This window comes from Leuciscus leuciscus, assembly GCF_965113295.1.
Source record: "Leuciscus leuciscus genome assembly, chromosome: 15".
In the NCBI taxonomy this organism is placed as follows: Eukaryota; Metazoa; Chordata; class Actinopteri; order Cypriniformes; family Leuciscidae; genus Leuciscus; species Leuciscus leuciscus.
The window spans coordinates 24,273,542-24,289,054 of NC_138739.1; the positions used below are offsets into that span (position 1 = coordinate 24,273,542).

Genomic DNA, 15,513 nt, shown 5'->3' on the forward strand with positions numbered 1-15,513 from the left:
CAGGCAAAGCAAACATCCACCTGTGTGGGGCCCCACAGCGACTCTCCAGAGACTGACAAGACTTTGTAGGTCTGTCACCGTGCATTATGCAATCTCAGCACATTAGCTTTGACCCATCAGATCTTGGTCTCTTATACAGAGCACAATTAGGTCAGAGTGAGCATTTAGGCCAATGGAAATAAAGAGATAGAAATATGGAGGGGGTGGAATGGGCCATGTCAGTGTTTAGACCCCAGAATATCTTTAAACTACTATCCTAGACAATCCAAGTTGTCTCAACATCACATACAATGTAAAATGGAATGTTGTAAAGGGTGGTCAGAAGGAACCTTATCATTATATGAAATGTTATAGACAAATTGACACAATTTCTAGTGTGTGTTATCCATCTATACCAAACTTGACAATGTTAATACCAAACAGGGTTGGACAGGGGTGTCCAATCCTTCTACTTGGAGGGCATCCTCCCTGCAGTGCTCAGCTCCAACACACCTGGATGGAAGTTTCTAGTGACCCGGAAGACCTTGATTAGCTGGTTAAGTGTGTTTAATTAGGGTTAGAGCTACTGCAATACCTTATCTTGGTTTCCCTTATCTAAGGTTTCCCTTATCTTGGTCTTGGAACAAAATTTGTATCAAACATTCATTAACCATCTGAAATCAGGAATTGAGGGTGTACTTAGGGTTGTAGTTAAGGATAAGGTTTGACCTGTAAAAGTTTAATAGCGATGCTGATCCGCTTGTCCGTCTTGGTTAAATCGCACTGTGCAACTATATCCTTCTTTAAATCTTACCTTACTGTCGTGGGTCAGTTCAGAGCCGTAATCTGTCAATGAAGGAAGGTTTGAAGGTGTGGCTAATCCCAGTATATGCTCCAGAGAGGAGTTTTGTTTGGTATAGGAGGCGTAATAATTGGGTGCGAACTTTGGCTGCTGCTGCTGTTTCTGATAACCCTGTTGATAGGACGAAGACCAGGCCATGGCTGCCTGAAACTGCCCTGCATCCACAGCTAAACTGCTGTTCATTGTAAAATCCACCCCTGAATTGTCAGTCATATTGCAGTCAACATGGGTACCCAATGTCTGTGTGTGTGCCTTTTGGCCATTGGGAAAACAAGGTCCATTTGTGACCAATTGGTCTGTGAAGTTGTATCCATGCCACTGGGGATCATTGTAGACCCCATTTGGAGGGGTGTCACTATCTTCAACAGTTTTCTGTTTATACTGGAATGGGACAAGCAACTGGCTGTGCTGCCATTGCTGTGGCTGTGCTTTGCTAGTTATCTTGTCACCAAGTTGAGAGTTCAAGTTGGCTTGTGTGTGTTCAGAGACCCAGTGACCATTGTGTTCAACTGGTACCGAGTTCACCAACAATGTATCATGCTGGTTAAAAGTAGTAGTCTCTGAGTCTGTTGTAGACACCTGAGGAATTGGCGCCTGGATCCAACTCTCGGTTTTGTCGCAAACCGACTGGCCATTGAGATGTTGCTGCATACGCTGTGAGAGATGAATTATGGGTGCTATCTGTTTTTGAGGCCAGAAAGGGACGTGAGGTACAGGTAGTGAGGAAGTAACTTGAGGAGCTGACTCGGAAGCAGAACCTGGCTTAGGGGGTTCAACAGAATCTAATGCTGTGGCAGGGTTTTGAGCATCTGTCGAGTCCTCTATCCGGTTCTCCAGTGAGTCGTGGATGTAGGAGAGGATTTCATTGTTGGTGAGAAGATCATTCAGAGATGGTATGTAATCCGGTTCCATCTCTACTTGGATCATCCTCTCATCCAGAAGCAGCAACTCCAGGTCCTCTGCGTTGAGTCCAAGATTTTCCAGGGCACTGAATAGCTCACTGTTAGAGCAGCTCTCCTCAGTTTCCAGGGACAGGGAATCTAATGTTGCCAGTAGTGGGTCAAAACTTGACGGCTCCTGTTTGGAGACTGCAGTTACACCATTCTGCACCGGATTCCAAATTTCATTCTCAGAAGAAGAGAAAGTGCTAGTCTCTCCTCGCTCATTGAAGAGGCTACTGTGGAATGACATTCTAGGCTCCATAGCAGGCTGGCAAACATAAACGGACTCGTCCTGTCTCATCATGGCTCCCAGCAGAGAACTTGGGTCCACATCATCCTTTGAGCTTTTGTCCACCTTGGTCTTTTTGGTTTTGTTGTTCTTGCCTTTGCCCTGAAGGGTGTCGGGGAAGCCTGGCATGGGGTAGCTGATTTGGTACAGCATAGCTTCTCCAGTAGCAAAGGTGAAAGGATGCATAGATCGCTTCCTCAAATGCTCTCCACCCTCTTCTTCTCTGAATAAATGAATAAAATAACTTTGTCAGTGGACATGTAAAAAGTACTTTCATCAAACTCTTGCTAATTTGCCATGCTATTTAACAGTTCAAAGGTGAACACTATCATGCTAATGAACTATTTTGTATACTGTTAACATAGAAGTATAAATGGATATTAGCCTTTTACTTACACAAGCGGCCTCTGGGTGGCAATGATGTAGTCAGGCTTGCCATTTTTGTAGACAAGTCTAGCATTAGCTTGTACCCATTTCCAACGGTTGTCCTTTGTAAGCAGTCTAAACACAGTCAGGCCACTTTCTCCAGTCTTGATCACTGCAAAGGACAATGCAACAGTTTGTAAACCCAGTTGAAATGTATAGACTAGGGCTGCACGACTAATCTTAATAAAACCGCACACGATTTGGCAAAGGCTGCAATTATCTTATGTGCAGCTTGTCAGTGGAGTGCGGCTGATCGGTAGTAAATACTGCTCCATCTGAACGCCAGAGGGCGCTCTCATGCAAACACGCTAAATATGCCCCACCGCAGAAGTACAATAACGGCGCATCATTCCAGGAAATCCCTATCGCTGTAGCTGAATAAACAGAAGATTGAAACGCTTTGATTAAACATGACTTATAAATACACGACTGCCTTTTGTGTAAGAAGGCACATCATCTCACAGAAGGATGCTCAACTGTAGTTATGAAGTGAGTTTGGAGTAAATGCATGTTATTAAATGTTGTCTTTTGTTGGACAAGAGGTTCATAAATGATTCTCGTGTTTGGAAAGATGTTTGACACGTGTTGCTTTTTCAAATGCACGTTATAAGTGACTCAAACTCACAGTGCTTTCAGATGGAGCAGCATTTACAGAGCCGTACATCAATGACAAACTGCGCATAAAAAAATAATCGCAGCCTTTGCGATTTCAAAATCGCGATAAGCCAAATCGATTTAAGTGCGATTACATGTAAATTGCGATTAATCGTGCAGCCCTAGTATAGACCAGATCTTTTTCTGGTATAGACTGTTGGTTCCATATTCAATACTGGATTTAGGGCTCTAGTTCACATGTCTCTCTGCTCTTAATGACTTATCCAATCTCCTTCATATCTATTGGATTATGGAAAAACATTAGCCTAGAAATCTAGACGCACCCTAGCGGCAGCAAAAATTATTTTGCAGCCAGGGTAGTCTAGCACCTCTCCATTGACTTTCGTGCTGGAAAAACTTATATTGGGTCAGGCCAATCACGTCGTGTATAGAGTAGGCGGGGCGGGCTTAACATAATGACGACAGAGTTGCGACGGTTCCCTGCTACTTGAAAACAAAGAAGAGCTGCTGCTGGAGAACAGTCTTTCGATTCGATTCGGCTTTGGCCGCGACTCTGGAGGACTTGGAGTTAAGTTTTTCTTTGAGAAAAGAGCAAATAACAGCACTTAAGTCATTCTTAAAAAAGGAAGATGTGTTCGTAGTTTTGCCGGCCAGATTCAAAAGTTGAATCTATCAACTAACGTTAGCTCCGCTGTTTCCGCGTAAGCGCTGTCCTATTGCGTGCAGAGGGAATTTGAAAGACAGCCGTTTATCCCGCCCCTCGGATTGAGCGTGTCTATGGTGAGTTGCCAGACCTAACATTTTGATGTAGGTCTGGCTTGCCAGGCTAGAAAAACATTCCTCTTCCTTTCTCTTGCTCTGTCTATTTGTCTCTTTTTTCCTCCATTCTTGCGGTAAACCAGCACAGAAAAATCAGGATTCACCAAATCCACACACATCTTGCCCATAAAATGTACATTATCAATCGCCTCCTGTGAACCACACTGAATGAGGGGACTGTCACTTGTTCAAGTATTTGTCTAAGCAAACAGGGTTAATGTCTTTTAGTGTCACTATAGTTTATTTTAGACACCAAGCCTTTGGCAACAATGTCAGCATGCATCAGCAGAAAGACATAGCTGTTTCTTAATCTTAATGGTATTCATTCAATCACATTATTGGTTAATTGAACTTGAAGGTTAAATTGAAATTGAAATCCAAGATGACAAATCTGAAGAAATCGGAATCTCTTACTCCTGACGTGGTTCTCGGCGCAGTAGAGCATATCGGCTGCATGGATGAACTGATACCCCGAACCTCGAACTCGCAGCTCTGCCTCTGTGTAGCCAAGAACGATTTTACCCCTAAAACACAGGCAGAACCAAAATCAGTGATTTCTGTACCATTTAATATTGTATTACGAAGATACCATATAACTAGGATAAAAACACTTTTACACAGTGCATGTTATTTTATATACATGTATATATTTAAAGAATTGTTCAGCATTACTTAGCATCACAGGCCATTGGTGTGAAGTCCAACTTGTGTTTGGTTCTAAAAATCATGTTCTTGGTTCGGATCTCCATTATGGAAGGAGGCTGTAGGGGCGTTGCTATGGCAAACAGGGCGAGCTGGGGTGGCATTTGGCCTCCGTCATCCAATTGTCTGCTCTGTCCATGCAGGAATTTCAGACGCCCTAGAAGATTCAGGGCCTTAAAAGGGCATAAATAAAAACAAACCTTGAAATATCTATTATACAAAACGGCATAACATGAAAAATATCAAAGCGGAATTTGATATTCAAAGAGGGTGTATTTAAACTTCTAAAATGTAAACTTCACAACATCTAATTAAAAATATTTAAAATACATGGCAAGCACAATAAAAAGAATAACAACAATATGCCATGCAGAACAAACAAAAAAATCATGTCGTATTGCATTTGCATGAATGCACATGTAATGCATATGTACATACACAGCTGGAGTTAATGATTTTGTTGGCATGCCCTTGGTGAACCACACAATTTGTCTCTGACTCAATGTGGCAATAGAGTTCAAGCTAGGTCATCTATCAATAAAGGCTGTACAACCTGTCTAGAATGTGTCATATCTGAATGTTTTCATTTTTTGTGACTGGTTACTAAACCTTACACCTTTTGTTCTGATTGGCAGAGATTATGACATCCACGAGTGAGTATTTTATGTATGTCATCTGTGATTTATTTAGTGTCACCTATAAATATGCACACACACACACACACACAAAAAAAACACTACACATTTCATGGCTGGAAGGCACTCTCGACAACCTATTTTTCATGTCATTCCATTTCTGGGTGAGCTATTCCTTTAAAGGAGTAGTTCACTTTCAAATGAAAATTAGCTCATGATTTACTCACCCTCAAGCCATCCTAGGTGTATATTACTTTTTTCTTTCAGACGAATTCAATCGGAGTTATATTAAAAAATATCCTGGCTCTTTCAAGTTTTATAATGGCAGTGGATAGCAACCAACAGATTGAAGCTCAAAAAACGTGCATCCATCCGTCATAAACGAACTCCAAACGGCTCCAGGGGGATAATAAAGGCCTTCTGAAGCAAAACGATGAGTTTGTGTAAGAAAAATATGAATATTTAAAACTTCATAAAGTAAAATAACTAGCTTCCGGCCAAACAAACATACGGATTCCACTTAAGTGTAAAAAGCAACTTGTGCGAGTAATGTGATGTACTGCTGATATTTACGCTATGCCATGACGCACTACGCTACTTCTGACGTCATAAATTCCGTAAGTTGCGCATTAGGGGCAAGTAGACTGTGTATGGTCGTTTGGCCAGAAGCTAGAATTTTACTTTGTAACGTGTTAAATATGAACATTTTTCTTACGCAAACTCATCGTTTTGCTTCAGAAGGACTTTATTAACCAACAGGAGCCGTTTGGAGTTTGTTTACGATGGATGGATGCACGTTTTTAAGCTTCAATCTGTTGGTTGCAATCCACTGCCATTATAAAGCTTTTTATATAACTCTGATTGTATTCGTCTGAGAGAAGAAAGTCATATACACCTAGGATGGCTTGAGGGTGAGTAAATCATGGGCTAATTTTCATTTCAAAGTGAACTAATCTTTTAAATTTTGTGGCGGCTTGTGCAATACCTGATTTTAATTAGTCCTGCTTATGTAAGGCTACACAACAAATGCCTCATGGTACGTTTACACGACAACGATGTACTAAAAACGGAAAAGTATTTCTTTTACATTTTTCGCATACAGACGACGACACCATTGTCAAAACGATGACATCTGCGAAATCTGCGGATTTGCGAAAAATGACCAAAAATGCTGTATTCTGCTGCCAGGCCAGGAGTTGGCAATGTCACTTTGTAAAGAAAGACTGCGCACATATACGTATGTAAAATACGCACGTGCATGACGTTACCATTTTCACAAATTCACACTTTTGTAGTTTACACGTGGGCGATAACGGTATCTTTTTCAAAAACTTGTACTTTGAAACCCGTTTTCAAAAGTTTGCATTTTTCAGGCCCCCAACATATGGTTGTTGTGTAAATGAATGGCCAAAACGCATAAAAAGTTGAAAACGGTGTCGTGTAAACACATCCCCTTGGCAATGACTTCATGAAGTATTCATACAGAGACACGCATTAGTCACATTAGTGACGTCTATATTTAATTTGACGCAAACAAAAACAAGGCTTTCAGTGCGAGTTTCCGATTTAGGGGTGTGTCAACTAAATACTGATGGTGGAAGCTAATTGGCCATAACTGCATTTTCATTGTGAACCTCCCAAGAGAACTTAACGGTTGCATTCTAAAATACCAAGCGGACCAAAAAATAAATAAACGTAATGGAAAAGAGCTTGAGGTTGCTTGTATTTATAGCTCATGCTAATGAATTTCTCTAAGCACACAGGGAGACCCCTGTCAGCTTTCCGCTGTGTAGTCATGCTATTCTTGAGGGAGATTGATTCGGTTAAGATGGAGTGGAGAGGAAAGAAAGTAAAAGAGAGAGAGACTGAGAAAAATAAAGGCCAAGAGAATCCAGAGAATCCTGCAGTACTGAGTTTTGCACGCATACAGATATCTTTACTACCTCATTGCCAAGATTAGCAAAGAAAGAGACAGCTGTCTGGCTGGAGAAAATGAATGGGAAAAATATTTTCGGAATAAAAACTGCTGAAAGAGTCAGTGGTCACTGTTGCACTCTATACTGTAGCTAAAGTCTGATTTTCCTCAAATTAGCTTCAATTAAGGCTAACTTGAACAGGTTCTTGTACTTCTTGTTACTTTGCAAATTTTTCTAGCACAAATTAAAACCTTCTCCCCATGACCCTATTGCTCCTTTAAGAGGGATTACAGAGGTGTTCCAACAATTCTGATCTCTGGCTGCAATCCGACACAAGTGCTAACCTAGATGCTAACTCGCTCTGTAATCTGGAACATCAGGGCTTAGAGACTCTGAATAGCAAGGTATATTCCAACATACAAACATTTCCTAATATTACATTAGCAGTTCCTATGTAGACAACTCACTAGGTTTTTAGAGCAAAAGGAAAGCTTTAGCCCAGCTTAGCTGGTTGACACTGACCAGGAATCCAGAGGAATTGTCTAGGAGGCATCGGAAACGACAGACAAAATTTCTCTCCAGGAAAGAGGAGTTTTCTGGAGGCAGCTGGTCAGGGTTGCACATCACCAGAGACATACTTGGGGCAGGATCTCCATCTAAGAGAAACAAAGAAGAAAGACACGCTTTCAGACTTGGTGGCGTGTCTAGATTTTTTCAACAAGGGGTCATCATTGGATTATCCAATGACCACCATTTCTGTTTTTATCCTTTCTGTTTGCTGTTATCCTTAATTAAAATGGACGTTTTAGTGACCATAACATTTATTTTGCAACTCCAGGAGCTTCCACTAAAGGTCAAACCACCCTCGTCTCTCATTTTCTCAAAAAAACTAAACAAAAAACCCTCTCTTTCGTTTTCGGTTACTCTCTTCTAACTCAGCTGCTCTAAACTAATTCATTTGAATATATGTTTAAATTATTTGGGTCTTTTATCAATAATTTGTAATGAATAATCATATTTTTTTGGTTTGCGTCCATCAAGTTCCAAATAAAAAAAGGAATGAAATGAAACCCCTTTCATATATAAAACATTAATTCACTGGTTCATCGAAACATAGGCACTGCCACATGGTTATTTGACACATAAGCACATTTTCGCAGAATTTCGAGCAAAATTAACTATATAAAAACCAATACATAGTGCTACCATGATATAAAATGATATATTTCCTGACCTTGTGAGGATTCTTCTGTCTGTTTGCTGGTTGGAGGTGGGTTCAGAGCCCAGTGCAAGTTGTGTCTGAAGGCCTGCTGGTCTTCAGTATGAATGAGATCAAACACATTTTGATGCATCACATCCGTCTGGGTGATCGAGGGACAAATGAAGAGGGACAGTATGAGAGAAATAATGTTAAAAGGATGCAACATTATTTTATGGGTTTCAAAAATTTCAGGGCCAATTACAAATATATTAAGTATCTTATGCTTTGATAAAAAATACAGTAAAACTATTATGAAATATTATTACAATATAAAAGAACTGTTTTCTATTAGAATATATTTTAAAATGTAATTTATTCATGTGATGCAGAGCTTAATTACTCATTACATCATTACACCAGTCTTCAGTGTCACAAGATCCTTCAGAAATCATTCTAATATGCTGAATTGCATATTAGAATGCATATATTTGGATATACTGTATATATACAGTATATATGTATTTATACACACACATATATTATATATTTACAAACCTTTGTTAATCGCGATTAATTGATTTGACAGCACTACTATATATATATATATATATATTACCTGTATGTATATATATATATATATATATATATATATATATATAAGAACAAAAGGAGGTCACTGTAAGCACATAAAATAAATAAGTATAGTGATGCCACAGTTGGATAATTCATAAGTAAATTATGATGAATTGGATTAGACCGTGCCAGACTGAATCTCAGAGTAAAGCCTATTTGATTAAGCTCATTCAATTTCTACTGCATTCAAGCTGCTCCTCGAGAGGCACCGCAGTATTATTCAGAGCTGATGAGTATATATATGTGTGTGTGTGCTAAGAATAGAGATGAGAAGTATGGAATGATTATCCAACAGCTGAGCCTGACGTCATTTTGATTCCGGGAATATGTACGTACATGCAGGGGATATTTATCAATCAGATTAAAACTGTGTCCTGACCTTAGTTAAAATGTGAACAGACAAATTACATGCCATGCAAAAGTTGTTACACCACGCCTGATTTGGAAATAAGTTACACCACGCCTGATTTGGAAATAATTTAGCTGCATAAGCAGCCTACTTCAAAATAAAGGCCAATTCACACTAAAAGAATTACACTTTTTTTTACACTTTTTAAAATTTTGTCAGAACATAATATGGAGAAACATTTTTCATTTAAATATGTTTAGTTAGTATTTCATGAAGATATAAACAGCATTATCCAATCCCAAAATTCAGCTTCCAGTGATATTAATTCAGCTGTATATTGGATTAGTATTATAACAGTGACTGTATGATAAATACAGTATCGCTGTGTCCAAAATCAAATACTTCCCTTCTACATATTATGCAAAAAACAGTGTACGCCAAAAAGAGTAGTGTGTCAGAATACATAGTATTAGAAAACCAGTAGGCGACTTCCGGCGAGATTCTGAAGTGTGCATTCAATGGCCATGAGGCAACGGGAGAGGATTTATGAATGGCAATGAAGCAACGCAACTGACACTGGAAGGTCACGTGACAGTAACAACATGACGGATGTAGTATGTCCGAATTTCATTCATACTCCTATTCATTCTATATAGAGCGTACTTTTTTAACGATCGAGAAGTAAATTCAAATTCAAATGTAGTACCTGCCTACTCAGACAGTACGGGATTTTGGACGCAGCGAATGTGTTCATGTAGGAGACTGTTGAGAAGGATAATTACCTGGTGGAATCCTAAATAATCCTGGATGGTGTGAGAACAGTAGAAAACAATCCCCTCAGCAGTGACCACCAACACAAAGCCATTGAGCGCCTGTGACCACACATGAACGAACAAAGAAACACAGAAAATAAAACGATTAGTTTACTGTTCATTATGGGTCAGATAGACATTTTGCTTTTAATGCTTTTAATGAAGGACTAGTTTGATTCTCTGTTTGTGTGCTTAAAGATCCCTAAAATGGATTGACAAGTATAGTTTTCCTTCCTGTGTTGATGTATTTCCTGGTAAAACAGGAAGTTGGAGCGGCGCATATCAAACGACAATTTTTTAAGAATTTGTTTACATTACATTCGTTATATTTACCTAGGTGTTGTTCAGGTACAATTTAACCAGGAAGAGCAAAAATGTTGTACCTTTTATTTGCTTATATTCGCTACAAGTCAAGTTATCTGCATATGATGGCTAACGGCTAACAGATGTGCATTAAAAGCTTCAATCTTGATTTCAAGTGAACTTTAGCCGTTTAAATATACACTGATTTCTCTTTCACAGGTAGGGGTTTTGCAATTAGAAAACCTTTGGAGGATGCTAACACTCAATTGTTCATTTAAATGATTTTATTCACATAAAAAAAAAAAATAGCCAAGAATCGCAAGAATTTTGGTTACAAATAACCAATGCTAGACAAAAAAAAAAATATATATATATAAGGACTATTAATACACAGAAACTAATGATTAAACATACATGGAATCAGTGAACAATGACATGAAGAAAGAACAACTTCAAAATAAAAGCCCCATTTTAATATAAAACTCCAATATAAAACAACATGAATTGAGATCTATTAAGAAATATTAGCTACAGTGTATGTGTGTTGTGTGCAAAGAAAAACAAATGGATCATGCAAAACCAGCCAAATATTGACTACATAAAAATAAAAATAAAAATAAACGGTATTAGCCTACTGTAGATTTTGATGAAAGAATTTTTTTTTTTTTTAAGGCAAAAAACAACAACAACAGAGACAGTTATTGAGAAAGTAAATATTGTCCATTTCATGCTGTCTTAAATACTTTGAGTGAGCATGTGCTCTAATACTGTGTGTTTTTTTGTGGAGGGGATTTTACAGCTCATCACCATCTGCTGGGCTCTGAGTGTGGATCTGTGTGATTATTGTAATCTGATGCATCGACAGCACAGACACTACAACAACAAACATTTACTGTAAAAGTCACTGTAAATGGTAAATGGTAAATGGACTGCATTTATATAGCGCTTTCACAGACCCAATGGCCACCAAAGCGCTTTACAATATTGCCTCACATTCACCCATTCACTCACTCATTCATACACCGACGGCGGTGTCAGCCATGCAAGGCGATCCAGCTCGTCGGGAGCAGCCGGGGTTAGGTGTCTTGCTCAAGGATACCTCGACACTTGGTCAGGTGGAACCGGGGATTGAACCACCAACCTTCCGGTTTGTAGACAATCTACATGAACCCCTGAGCCACTGCCGCCCGTAAAGAAAACTGTAAAGAAAATCCACAGTCGATAAAAGCCAAGAGCCCTGGTCTGTGAACTGGTAATCAAGGTTAGACCAAGTGTGGCCAGTCTAGTGTCTGACACTCAAATAAGTAAGTTAGAATAAATGAATTAACAAATGCACAATACATATGGTGCATTTATTTGAATACAAGTACCCACATTTTTCAAGAAGGCTCTTAAATATAAAATACAACTAAATTAGTACTAAATTGTAAAAGCCTGGCTAACATTATAAGTTGACATCAGGGAAGAAATGCATACTACTAAAATACTATAATATTGTTTAAAATGGTTCCTTTTATAACAGTCATAATAAGATGACAAATACTGTGCATCCTCTGGGACTTCCGTCTGAGCGTAAATAAGGGCTCTCTTGAAATCCTATCAATGTTTTATGTAGGCTGTGCTTATGTTTGTTTTGCAAACATACTGATCTAGAACCACTCTTTCTAAATGCAAACTGAATCCTATAAACTAAGGTATAAACTAACAAACTATAATATGATGAGGCAAAAAGCAATACATCACAAAAAATAATCTCTTCCACGTTAATCTACGATTGTCTTTGCCAGATTATATGCACACAGAAATGTGCTGCAGTGTATTAACATAAAGCAATAAACCACAAGATTCAGAGTGTGTAACCCCATCATAAGTCGAACAGCAGTTTTAGGGGTTATATCTTCCAGCGCCCCTCTCATTTGCTTGAACATCTGCATTGTATGCCAACACACACACATATGCTCATTCATACATGCACACCTGGTCCAAACACACTCAGAAAACATGGCCAAGTAGCAGCACTCAGTATAAATATTTCGGCTTGTTGGTCGGCAGAACAGCCCACACTGGGCTCTCGTGGGGCAGGAGGGGGAGGGGGGCAGCAGTCAGGAAGCATTACTATCAAATATGTACCACTGCATCATTCACAGTCCAACACACACAACTATACACAACACAGGGGAGAGAGAGAGAGAGAGAGAGAGAGAGAGAGAGAGAGAGAGAGAGAGAGAGAGAGAGAGTGAAGAAGAGAAACAATAGTGGTAAAAGAGAAGGTAGATAGATAGATAGATAGATAGATAGATAGATAGATAGATAGATAGATAGATAGATAGATAGATAGGTAGATAGGTAGAAAGGTAGATAGATATGTAGATAGATAGATAGATAGATAGATAGGTAGGTAGATAGATAGATAGGTAGATAGATAGGTAGATAGATAGATAGATAGATAGATAGATAGATAGATAGATAGATAGATAGATAGATAGATAGATAGATAGATAGATAGATAGATGGAATTGAGGAAGGAAGGAAGGAAGGAATGGATCGATAAAATTAATGTAAGGAAAAACAGATAGGAAGAAAGGAAAGAAGGAAAAGGAGTAAAATAATCAAGGGACATTAAGGAAGGAAGAAAGGAAGAGAAAGAAGATGATGGAAAACGATGAAGAATAGAGCATGACAGAAAGGAAGGCAGTAACGTGTCAGGAAGGAAGGAATATAAATGAAGGAAGGAAGACAAGAGTAAAGGCAGGAAGAAATAAACAAGAATTAAGGAAGGAGGGAAGAAAGGAAGAAAGAGATGGTTTGATAAAAGAAATGTAAGGAAAAACAGACAGGAAGAAAAGAAAGAAGGAAAATGAGTAAAGGATGGAAGGAAGGAAATAGAAAGGAAGAAAAGATAGAGAATGAATAGAGGCAGAGATAATGTAAAAGCATGAGTGAGAAAATTAAAAAAGTGTAGACAAGGAAGGATGGAAGGAAGAAACAGCAGGAATGAAATGTGTAGACGTGAGTGGACAGGTGGTTCAAACTTCTCAGAACTGCTGTGACAGGATGGACAGAGCGAAACTTTCAAAGTAAAAAAAAAAAGAAAGAATACTTTTACCTCTTATTTTATCCTTCCTTTATAATACATGAGAGCTCTGTCTGTGCATTATTCATGCCTAAGTGTCTGAAACGAGAACAAGGCTGGGCAGAAATAGCCTCTCCTTCCTTTTCTCCTTCCTTAAGGGCATAGCTTTAAACGACTCTTTATAACATGCTATGAAGGCACAGGGACGCCATAAACATGTACACACACGTGTGTTTTTACTCCTGACCTGTAGTAGGAGCTCTCCCTCATGCAGCCAGCCGTCAACCAATCCCGTTGCTTTACTGTTGTCACGGTTACTGTTGTTCGCCGACAAACCATTGCAGTTGTGGTTTTTCAGTGCGACTGTTGACAGAAAGAGAAAGAAAGGGAAAGTTAAGTACAACTAAATTTAGTAGTGTTTGCTAAGTTTTTGAACAAACCTCTAACCATAAAGGGATAGTTCACCCTGAAATGAAAATTAAGTCATAATTTACTCACCCTGGTGTTGTTGTAATGCCGTATACCCGTCTTTTATGGAACACAAAAGGAGAATAAAAGTAAAAAAATGCCCCACTCGCGATTGTCCATTTAATGGCAGTGAATAGCGAATGGCATCAAGCTTTTTAAAAAGACACGAAAAGTATCAAAATGATCCCATGTGACACGTGCTGTCTGTTCCAGCATATGGCATTAGAACAACACCAGGGTGAGTAAATTATGACTTCATTTTCATTTCAGGGTGAATTAACCCTCTAAGTAGGCGTAACCCTTTCTCAAACTCATGAGGTTACGGAAATAACACAATTCTCACGTATTTACTTTTCGGAAGAAAAAAAGGCTCAAATGTTGCTCTTTTATAACTCATGAGACTTAAGGGCAATTTATACTTCTGCGCGTAGAAGGTACGGCGTAGCATACGCATTGACGTGTACCATACGTCGTACCCTTCGCCGTACCCTGACGCGCACCTCCTCAAAAATGTAACTACGCGTCGCGGCGACGCGGACCGCAAGATCTGTGATTGGTCGGCTGGATAGCATCGCGTTTCCTCCTATGCATTTCCGGAATGATCTTCTGCACTCTGCACCGCCCGCCCGCCATTTTTAAATTCCGAAGATCAGTGAAGAGCCATGGAAATAGACCAAGTGACCGAGAGATTGCTTGAAGAAGTGCGAAAATACAGCCATCTGTATGACTCCTTCAGTCGCCATTGCTCGTAGAAACCTAAACTCAAAACAGCCGCGAGGAATGTAAACACAGTGGAACATTAAAACCCACCCGCGCCAACTAGCGTTTCGGCGGTGTAACTGCAGAGCAACACAGACATTCGCAGAAGTATAAATGCTCACGACGGCGTCGCCTACGTGCGTAGCCTACGACGTACACTACGGCGTACACTCGACGCAGAAGTATAAATTGGCCTTTAATGGAGATCTCATGTATTTCATTCACTTTGTCTCAGGTGTTTCTCACAAAATTCATTAAGAGAAATGTAGATGGACACAAATTAGAATTTTTGGGACATACAATAAGAGTATACAGAGATATGAGATAGAAATGAACATGGTTAGCATAGCTCACATTGTTGAGAAATATTTGTTTTCAAATTGAGATCTCTGACTTTATTACAGATTTGACAAAATCTGAGCAGAGTTTGAGATCTTGTTGAGACTTCTTAAAGGTGACAAGAATCAAAGCATAATGTTACAAGCAGGGGATCTTACACAGATGTCTTTATTTGATCTCAATTTTATCTCACAGTAAAGGAGAAACAATTCAGATCTCATTTGAGGTTCAGTTCAGTTTAGTTCAATTATATTATATTCACTTCAAGATATTCAAGATGACTCAAAAATAACAGTTTGTTTTCAAACAGGTTTCTCACACACTCTGCCATTGGTCAGGCAGACAGAAAGCCCCGCCCCTGACTCACGCCATTGGTTGAGTCACTGTTGCTG

At 39.2% G+C, this 15,513-nt stretch overlaps 1 protein-coding gene across 2 annotated transcripts in view; it reads right to left on the reverse strand.

Moving 5' to 3' along the window:
- ahr1b (aryl hydrocarbon receptor 1b) overlaps positions 1–15,513 on the reverse strand; it is a 46,678-nt gene that overhangs the window by 5,169 nt on the left and 25,996 nt on the right. For both annotated transcript variants that reach the window (XM_082139661.1, XM_082139662.1), the window contains 8 exons: positions 13,803–13,918; positions 10,150–10,239; positions 8,419–8,545; positions 7,707–7,840; positions 4,604–4,806; positions 4,346–4,455; positions 2,468–2,609; positions 794–2,294 (listed from right to left, as the gene is read on the reverse strand). In XM_082139661.1, coding sequence (XP_081995787.1) covers positions 794–2,294; positions 2,468–2,609; positions 4,346–4,455; positions 4,604–4,806; positions 7,707–7,840; positions 8,419–8,545; positions 10,150–10,239; positions 13,803–13,918 — 2,423 coding nt within the window. The remainder of the gene's footprint in view (positions 1–793; positions 2,295–2,467; positions 2,610–4,345; positions 4,456–4,603; positions 4,807–7,706; positions 7,841–8,418; positions 8,546–10,149; positions 10,240–13,802; positions 13,919–15,513) is intronic.